Genomic DNA, 10,282 nt, shown 5'->3' with positions numbered 1-10,282 from the left:
TTCAAACCTCTCTCTCTCTCTCTCTCTCTCTCTCTCTCTCTCTCTCTCTCTCTCTCTCTCTCTCTCTCTCTCTCTCTCTCTCTCTCTCTCTCTCTCTCTCTCTCTCTCTCTCTCTCTCTCTCTCTCTAGGAGAAGATGCGCCAGAGGGCGAGGGCTGAGCCTGAGTTCTTCCGCTGCATTCTATTGGAAGTTCAGAGACTCTGGCCTCCTTTCATTGGTGGACGCAGGATAGCCAATAAGGTTGGGTTGGGAATCTTTGTGCTGACATTTGACAGAAACAGGTTTCAACCTGTTCATCCTCACAGCCACCAGGTGGCGCCCAACTATTGTCTATTACCAATGAAAATGTTCTACCTCCTATTTTCTCCCAGGGGTTACCACTTAAGTGGTCTTAGTTTAGAGGCGCTAAGACATTATAGGTATTATAAGACATTATAGGTATTAAAGGTAGTAAAACTATAGTCTTGTACTTCAATCTATGTTAACACTTTGCACACTACACTGTGATTGTAATTATCAATCAACAACACTACAATATAAGGACAATTTAAATCTCTATAGTCTACATATTTTCCCATTAATAAGCATATCCAATGCTTTAATCTATCAGAATGATGCTTATTTGACAGAGTTTCTGGTCTTCCTGCAGCTCTAGTTGTTGATTGGCCGGGCTGAAGTATCCGCCCTCTGGCCGCTATCTGTTGGTCTCTGACCTCATCGGAAGCTTACGCAACAGACCAATCAGGGGAATCGATCTGGGGTGGCAATTGATTGGCTGGCAGCCATCCCTCAGGCTAGAGGCGCTGGGTGGAAAATGATGACATCATCGACAGGAAGTGACGGTCCTCGCTCTGAGTCAGGGTAGAGAGAGAGAGGAGTAGAGAGAGAGAGAGAGGAGTAGAGAGAGAGAGGAGTAGAGAGAGAGGAGTAGAGAGAGAGGAGTAGAGAGAGAGGAGAGGAGTAGAGAGAGAGAGGAGTAGAGAGAGAGAGAGAGGAGTAGAGAGAGAGAGGAGTAGAGAGAGAGGAGTAGAGAGAGAGGAGTAGAGAGAGAGAGGAGTAGAGAGAGAGAGAGAGGAGTAGAGAGAGAGAGGAGTAGAGAGAGAGGAGTAGAGAGAGAGGAGTAGAGAGAGAGGAGAGGAGTAGAGAGAGGGAGGAGTAGAGAGAGAGAGAGAGGAGTAGAGAGAGAGAGGAGTAGAGAGAGAGGAGTAGAGAGAGAGGAGTAGAGAGAGAGAGGAGTAGAGAGAGAGGAGTAGAGAGAGAGGAGTAGAGAGAGAGAGGAGTAGAGAGAGAGTAGAAGAGGGGGTGGAGGAGAAAGCGATAGAGAATGAGACACAGAGAGAGGGAGAGACAGAAACAGAGAGAGAGAGGGAGACAACCTGAGAGGGAGAGACACAGAGAGAGAAACAACCTGGGAGGGAGGGAGAGTGAAACGAGAGATCATTAGTATTCACCAACAGGTGGAAAAAGTGTTCAAGCTGTCAAGCAGAACCAAGTTATTCTGTGTGTGTGTGTGTGTGTGTGTGTGTGTGTGTGTGTGTGTGTGTGAACATTAACTAGAAGGAAAGTAAGGTTTGCTGCAAGGAGAGAAAATAAAAATAAATTGTCAAGAGAAAGAGACTTAAAGACAATGGAGGGAGAGGCTAACTGAGAGAGAGACCAATACAGTTTTGTGTTTGTGTATATATATGTGTGTGTGTGTGTGTGTGTTTACAGGACACGACCATAGAAGGCTTCTCGGTGCCTCAGGGTCAGGTGGTGATGTACGTCAGCCACGCAGTCCACCGCGACCCACAAGTGTTCCAGCAGCCCGACCACTTCCTGCCCGATAGGTGGACTGGAAGGTGAGCCTCGTCCATCTCAGACGCCTGTAACACACACTGCTGTAACACAGACGCTACTGTAACACAGACGCTACTGTAACACACGCTACTGTAACACACGCTACTGTAACACAGACGCCTGTAACACATGCTACTGTAACACAGACGCTACTGTAACACACACTGCTGTAACACACACTGCTGTAACACAGACGCTACTGTAACACACGCTACTGTAACACACGCTACTGTAACACAGACGCTACTGTAACACACGCTACTGTAACACAGACGCTACTGTAACACAGACGCTACTGTAACACACGCTACTGTAACACACACTGCTGTAACACAGACGCTACTGTAACACACGCTACTGTAACACACGCTACTGTAACACAGACGCTACTGTAACACACGCTACTGTAACACACGCTACTGTAACACAGACGCTACTGTAACACACGCTACTGTAACACACGCTACTGTAACACAGACGCTACTGTAACACACGCTACTGTAACACAGACGCTACTGTAACACACGCTGCTGTAACACACGCTACTGTAACACACGCTACTGTAACACAGACGCCTGTAACACATGCTACTGTAACACAGACGCTACTGTAACACACACTGCTGTAACACAGACGCTACTGTAACACAGACGCTACTGTAACACACGCTACTGTAACACACGCTACTGTAACACAGACGCCTGTAACACATGCTACTGTAACACAGACGCTACTGTAACACACGCTACTGTAACACACGCTACTGTAACACGGACGCTACTGTAACACACGCTGCTGTAACACACGCTGCTGTAACACACGCTACTGTAACACACACTGCTGTAACGCGGACGCTACTGTAACACACGCTGCTGTAACACACGCTGCTGTAACACACACTACTGTAACACACACTGCTGTAACACACGCTGCTGTAACACACGCTGCTGTAACACAGACGCTACTGTAACACACGCTACTGTAACACAGACGCTACTGTAACACACGCTGCTGTAACACACACTGCTGTAACACACGCTGCTGTAACACACACTGCTGTAACACGGACGCTACTGTAACACACGCTGCTGTAACACACGCTGCTGTAACACGGACGCTACTGTAACACACGCTGCTGTAACACGTGCACGCACGGGGTCAAACAGAAGACCAGCAAATAGCGACAGAGATATGAGTGCAGGCTGATGTTGCCATAGTGACAAGCTTTGTGTGGGAAGTGTAGTTCAAGGGAGAACTATTGTGTCATCGCTCACCTTTTGAGCAGTTTTGTTTGTGAATGGGGAGTCAGTGAGCAGACTGTGTATCCATACAGACAGCGGAGGTCATTAAGGCTGATTCAACACACTAGCCACTACACTCACCACCCGGCTCAGAAAGGAAGGATTTCAGCACGCAGGTATTATTATTTCTGTAGCTCATGTAATCTCACAATATCAAACAAAAGCATATTTCAGCTCCATTCATTTGTTCATTCATTCATTCATTATTTTACTAATCTGTATAGCTCCATTCATTAAGTCATCCATTCAGGAATTAATTCATTGATAAGTACAGTTCCATTCATTCACTCATTGATCTATGCATCCCTTATTCAGTACAAAGCCAATCATTCATGTTTTCATCCACTCATTGATTCATTAGTCCGTACAGTTATGTTCATTCATCCGCTCAATACTACATCCATGAATTCATCCATTCATCTGTTCATCCATTCGTCAGTTCATCCATCAGCTCCATTCATGTTTTGTCTGAACTCATTCAGGCTCTTCCCCACAAGGCAAATACAGGTACTTGTTGCTATGGCAACCGGTCACCTGACAGCCTACTGTGTGTGTGTGTGTCTGTGTGTGTGTGTGTGTGTCTATTTTTTCTCAACTCATTCAAATCGATCCAAGTGGACTCGACACAAGTAAAGAGAGAACCAGTGTTGGTGATGGTGACATTGAAGGCAGATGTAAACACACACACTCCTATTCTGATCCCTAGATGGGTTAGAGATGTAAACACACACACTCCTATTCTGATCCCTAGATGGTTTAGAGATGTAAACACACACACTCCTATTCTGATCCCTAGATGGGTTAGAGATGTAAACACACACACTCCTATTCTGATCCCTAGATGGGTTAGAGATGTAAACACACACACTCCTATTCTGATCCCTAGATGGGTTAGAGATGTAAACACACACACTCCTATTCTGATCCCTAGATGGGTTAGAGATGTAAACACACAGCTGTAACCCTGTAGCTGTAACTAGTAATAGTTATGTTAGAGTTTAGAGACCCACAGCCTTCCTCTGTAGCTCTGTATCTTCCAGTCTGCGACGCTCTCTCAACTGAACACCAATGTGTCCTCAGCCCTGGAACCCACTTGGTGGTCGTTGGTGGTCACAACGTAGGAAGTCAAACCCCTCCCTATTCTGTGAACATTGTCACACAGACACAATATGTGTCATGTTATGTGTAACTTCAGGAGGGGAGAGGCGATGTGATTCTTGAGCTCTCAGCAGAGCGCTGACTTGCGCGCCTTTTTTAGATGGTGAACGTAAACGAAGGAAAGCCCTCTGATTGGACAGACAAGACCGACAAGTAGGAGAGCCAGGCCAGCCCGTGGCGACGCCTCTGCTGGACAGCGTGGACTAAAACGAGGGGTGGCAATTCTGTTTTGAAAAAGGAGTTAAAAAAAAAAAAAAAGTTTTATTTTCTTCAAAAAATGAGTTCAAAATATAAACAAATGTTTAAAAAATAGCTTTTAGAAACTTAGCATCGCGTAGCATAATTTAGCATAGCATAGCACCCCCAACACAAAACGAGACACCCCTGGTTGTGCTTTCATTGACCTGTAGAGCCTTCTGGAGGAGGTTAAACGGTAGTGAGCAGGGTGGATCTGGTCCTGTCTAGGCGGCGGGACTTGGTGAGCTCTTCCAGGGAGGGCAGAGGGCAGCCTACGGTCTTCTGGGCTGTGACCCTCTGCAGAGCCCTCCTGTCTGCCGCCCAACGCCTGCATACCAAGCTATGATGCAATAAGTGAGTGTGCTTCCATTGACTGACCGGTAGAAGGACACCAGTAGCTTCTGTTCCAGGTGGTTTTTCCTCTCAGGAAGTGTAGTCGCTGCTGGGCCTTCTTTGTTATCTCTTTTGTGTTTGTGGGCCATGAGAGTTCTTCTGAGACGTGGAATTTAAATGATGGAACAGTCTCCACGCAGGTGGAGAGGTGCAGGGGCTGGACTGTTGCGTCTGAAGTCTATAATGATCTCCTTGGTTTTGCGTGTGTTATTGGAAGCACACCATGTAGACAGCTGCTGGACCTCATCTGTATTCTCTGTTATGATGAGAGGTGAGAGGGGGAGCAATCCGATGTACATAGTGTGTACAGGAGTGGGCTCAGCACGCAGCCCTGGGGAGCGCCAGTACTGAGTGTGAGGGGGGAGGAGAGGTTGGGGCCGAGTCTCACGTGCTGTGGTCTGGCGGAGAGGAAGTCCTTAATCCAAGCACAGGTGGGGGGGGGGGGCTCTCTTTCTCATTCTCTCTCAATCTCTCTCTCTCACTCTCTCTCTCTCTCATTCTCAGTCTCTCTCTCTCTCACTCTGTCTCTCTCTCTCTCACTCTCAGTCTCTCTCTCTCTCTCTCTCTCATTCTCAGTCTCTCTCTCTCATTCTCAGTCTCTCTCTCTCTCACTCTGTCTCTCTCTCTCTCAATCCCTCTAATGCTTCCTGTTGTTTTGCAATCAGCACGCAGGTTTCAGGAAGTCAGGGTGCATTAGGGACAAGAGAGAAAGAGAGAGAGGAGAGATAGAGAGATAAGAAGCCATATAAAGAAGATGAAGATGAAGATTACATCCATCATTTCGGGCAAGGAACTACGTTTCATCAAAACGCTATTATTATTTAACATTATATTCCATTTGTGTTTATGTCTGAATGTGAGGACGCAGTGTACTGTTTGGTATGAACTTGTCTACACTGCTGTTGATGGACAATAAAGTCTTCAGCTTCGGACGTCTCTGTCTCCAGGAATGCGGGTCAGGAGCATCTTCTTTGTTGCCTAGGTAACGGACCGAGGAACTGCATCGGGGACAAACTGACTGATAGCTTCGTCAAGGTGAGCCAACACGCCCAATACAGTATCTCCTCACCTCCATCTTTACCTTTACCTTCTCACCTCCATCATCTTCCTACATCTGTTTTGTTACTAATATCTTGTTCATTGTTGAGAAAGAGCGCTAGACAAAAACAGAAAGAGAGGGAGGACAAGGGAGAACCTTGAGTGAAAGCCGTTTTCACATATGTCCTCTGTCTTTTCTCCGCATTTGTAGAGCAGGAGGTTCGACCGTGAGGGTCATTCACACTTAATGCCTGATGTGCGGAGATCGGTGTCGCTCAGTCATCAGTAGAATCTCGGGCTGCTTAAGGGGGGCAGGCTTGCAAGGGGCAGGATATGACGTAGGGTCGAGGTTTGCAAGAGGTGGGATCGGGTTTGTTTTGGTTTGACCGCAGGCAGAACGGGCAGAACTCATCCCGATCATCTTAAATGTTGCTGCAGCGATGCATATATTCCGTTGCATCCACAACATCCGCATCGATCGATGAAAGATTGGAGCATGAGTTACAGACAAATAGAAGAAACGACGAACAAGAAAGGCGTCGCGAACGACTGCGTTACCGGAGGAAGAGAGCGTCTTTTTTGGCATAATTTCACATCTAACAAACACTGGGACAAATGTAGTTGATTTCTGTGTTTAACTGAGAAAAGTGGAAGGACGGGTTGTCAATAATAATTGTTACGAGAGTAGCGCATGTGTGTGTGCGAGAATAACTGTGTGTGTGTGAGTGGACGAGCGAGGAGAGCGAGCGGTAGCGTGTGTCAGTTTAGTGAAGTAATGAACGAGTCTGGTTGTGTCTGTGCAAACGTGTACTGTAACGTTAGTGAAACTAAGAATAAAGTACACAGCCTGTCAAGAATCGGTGGCCGCTTCATTCCGACCATATTCAAACCTATAAGCAGACCCACTGCCGGTCAAAGTGATTCCCGAGAGAATCGACAGAGTGGAATGTCGCTCCTGTGCTCCTCGACTATGGTCTGGGAGCCGACAGCAGGAAAGGTTAGGCTAACCCTAACCTGTAACATAATAATAAAAATATTTTTTAAACCATTCAGTGAACAAAAGGCAACAGGCTGATTATCGATTAGGGTGCGGGTGCCACTCAATGACATGCAAACATAGACCGAAGCGTCATCAACACGCCCACTCAACTGGTGTGAAATGCCGACATCCTACTGCTCATTCACATATAAGGTAATTAGCATTTCCGCCGGAGAAAATACGACCTGAGGGGTAGTATTTTTTCAGGAGGTCCAACGTCAGGATATGACATTCACATATACGGCACCTCCGTAGAATAGACGGAGAACAGACGGTTGTACGTCCATATGTGAAAGCAGCTATAGTGTGTGTGTGTGTGTGTGTGTGTGTGTGTGTGTGTGTGTGTGTGTGTGTGTGTGTGTGTGTGTGTGTGTGTGTGTGTGTGTGTGTGTGTGTGACAGACCGTTGACAGTTATGACAACAGGAAGAAGGTGGTGCCACATTTCCTGTGGTTTTTTTTTGGATGCAGGGGTGTGTGTGTGTGTGTGTGTGTGTGTGTGTGTGTGTGTGTGAAAATGTGTACATGCATCGCTTAATTTTTGGATGTGGCGTGATGTATATATATATATATGAATTAGTACTTTTGTTTTTTACAAACACGGATGAAGTTGGTAAAGCAGACTCTGATGGTATTCTGTTGTCTTATTTTACAATATGACTGGTTTCATTTAGTATAGGGGTCAACCAAATGACACACACCCACCACGGATAAAGATCAGACAACTGCAATCTGGGTCAGAGAAGTGAATCCTCCCTTCTCCTCGCCTCACTCCCGGCATTCTATCCATCCCTCCACCCCTCCACCCCTTCCCAACCTGCAATCCTCTCTCCATCATCTCTGTCCTCTCTTTCCATCCCTCCATTCATCAATCTCTTCTTGAACCCCCCACCCCCCAACACACACATCCCTCAATGAATTGATGTGACCATTTGTCAAACACACACACCCATAAATATAAGTCTCTGCTTATTTGTCTGTGATATGATGTGTGTTCAGAACACAAATCCACAAGAAACATGAAGTGAAAGGGCATTGTATTTTATATGGTGTGAAGCAGTAACGCAAAAGTGTGTGTGTGTGTGTGTGTGTGTGTGTGTGTGTGTGTGTGTGTGTGTGTGTGTGTGTGTGTGTGTGTGTGTGTGTGTGTGTGTGTGTGTGTGTGGGGGGGGTCAGACCGCGTGCAGCTACCTGCTGACTCACTACGACTGGACCCTGGACCCCCCCGACCAGAGCACCTCCTATAAATGGCTGCCGGCGTCCCGCCCGGAGGACCCGCTCCGCCTCTCCTTCACCAGACGGGACCGGACAGGAACCCCTCAGTGAGGCTCACTGCAGGCTGGTGCTACGGAGGAAGGGCTTGACCTCAACCAGGATATTAGTGACTCACTGTTTTCAATTTAAAAACAAGGCTTTTTAAATTTATTTCTTTAGCTTTGCTTTTTGCACACACACTGAGGCCCCGTCCACACGGACCAGATTTTTTGGTGAAACCGCACAAGTCTGGTGCGTTCGGCCGACCGTCCAGACGGATCCGGTGCCCAAAAACACACTTTTCTGAAACCCCCTCCGAGGGTGGATTCAGATAAAAACTGACCTATGCGGTTTCGTGTTAGGATTCGTGTCGACACCTGAAACGCAAACGATGACGTCAACGCCCCCCCACCAGCTGGGGACGTTAGAGTTGCGGTGATTTTTTTAAAAATTGATTTGATGTGTATTATTTTTGAAGCTTTAAATACAGCCCCTTGGTAAATTGAATTACTAACTGTACATAAAAAAAAGTATTTCTGTTCAATCTAAAAGGTTTAACAACTGCTCCTCCTCGACTGTATGTTTGTATACAGCCCACAGGCTTCATGCGCTCCACTTTTTTGTGGAGAACCAGCACCACACAGTGGCCTTGAATATGTACTACAGCGTTTCTACAGCTCGATGCGTTTTCGCACGAGTCCATCTTTACGGAGATATTCCTGAAACACATCAAAGGAAAACGGATCGTTTTCGCCCATGTGGACGGGGCCTAAAACACACACACTGACACACACTCAAAGAAAAAAAAAGGGCAGTGAGGCACTGACAACTGGTATATTATCGGTTATCACTCTGAAGCAGAAAATAAGAGCTGTTGAAATACAGAGAGACAATGAGAAGAAGCCATTGGGTGGACTGGAGAATGATGGAGAGGTTCACCAACCATTTGCCTACTCAGTGAACAAAACTACAACCCCTGGGCTCATTTACACTTGGAATAAATGGTGCGCTACGAGGACTCCTACGTTTAGACTTATCAAAGTTGTTTACCTCTATAGGTGTGGTTCCCGAACAATCTCTTAGGAGTCTTCTTAGGAAACACTCCTTACGTCGTTTGTAGATGGCGCTGTCCAGAAAGAACGTGCTGAAATCGATTGCTCAGAGATCGATTTTCCATTCCATGCGCAGGTGCATGACAGTCTTTGCAAATAAAACATTGCTCAAAAACCTTCTAGTAGGCCTAAACATTTATTTAACCATGGGCGAACATAGCATAGCCTACACTGATTTTAAAAAATATATAGAAAATATAGAAACAGCGGAGGAGATTGAGACAATCACATCCTTAATTACATCTGTCGCAGCCGTTCAAATCAGGCTATTGATTTTCTGTTTACAAAGGTGTCTGACTTGTTGATTATTTATGAAAAAATAAATTTTGAAATGAAAGCTAAATTTTTAATCGTTTTTTTAGCTTATTATATAATAGTTTATGCTGAGACTGCTTTGCTTATTGCTGCCTGTAGGGGTCTGTTTGCAGGCTTTGAGAACCACCCAGGTATTATAAGGCCAGTGTGTGTTTGTCAGGTGAAAACTAAATGTCAATGGTAAGAGGCGGTGGTTGAAAAAAGTATTTTGACCGCTTATTAAGTTCACTCTAATGGTTTATTCGTTTCCCAGTCATTTCCTTAAGTTAGAAGACAGTTTTGTTTGTTGAATGATGTACAAAAGAGATTTGTAGCAAGGAAGGTTTTGGGAAACACGCAAAATGTTAAGTTAGAACTTGAGGTTACGAATGACGTAGCGTTAAGAAGGCTTTAAGAAGGTTTCTGGAAACCGGGCCCTGGTTATTGGAAATTATCTGTCATGATGTTTTATACTGTTTAGAGTAAATCTAACACCAGTAAAAAACATTTGATGGTGTAAACCCTAGCCCTTACTCAAAGTAACTGCTGGAAATGATAACTGAGCAGGTGGAAAGCTGAAGTCTGCATAATGTAACTCATAAATCATTACTAAAATGTT

General features: G+C 45.7%; 1 protein-coding gene across 1 annotated transcript in view; it reads left to right on the top strand.

Moving 5' to 3' along the window:
- Positions 1-9,692, top strand: part of LOC311363243 (cytochrome P450 3A25-like) — a 15,143-nt gene extending 5,451 nt beyond the window's left edge. Inside the window, exons 5-8 of the mRNA XM_084483214.1 lie at positions 130-240; positions 1,714-1,841; positions 5,876-5,963; positions 8,180-9,692. Coding sequence (XP_084339340.1) covers positions 130-240; positions 1,714-1,841; positions 5,876-5,963; positions 8,180-8,329 — 477 coding nt within the window. The 3' untranslated portion in view covers positions 8,330-9,692. The remainder of the gene's footprint in view (positions 1-129; positions 241-1,713; positions 1,842-5,875; positions 5,964-8,179) is intronic.
- The last annotated feature ends 590 nt before the right edge of the window (positions 9,693-10,282 follow it).

This window comes from Micromesistius poutassou, assembly GCF_964030765.1.
Source record: "Micromesistius poutassou genome assembly, chromosome: 18".
NCBI classification, from domain to species: Eukaryota; Metazoa; Chordata; class Actinopteri; order Gadiformes; family Gadidae; genus Micromesistius; species Micromesistius poutassou.
Note: the sequence above shows the minus strand (reverse complement) of the source record. Positions and strands in the feature narration are given on the sequence as shown.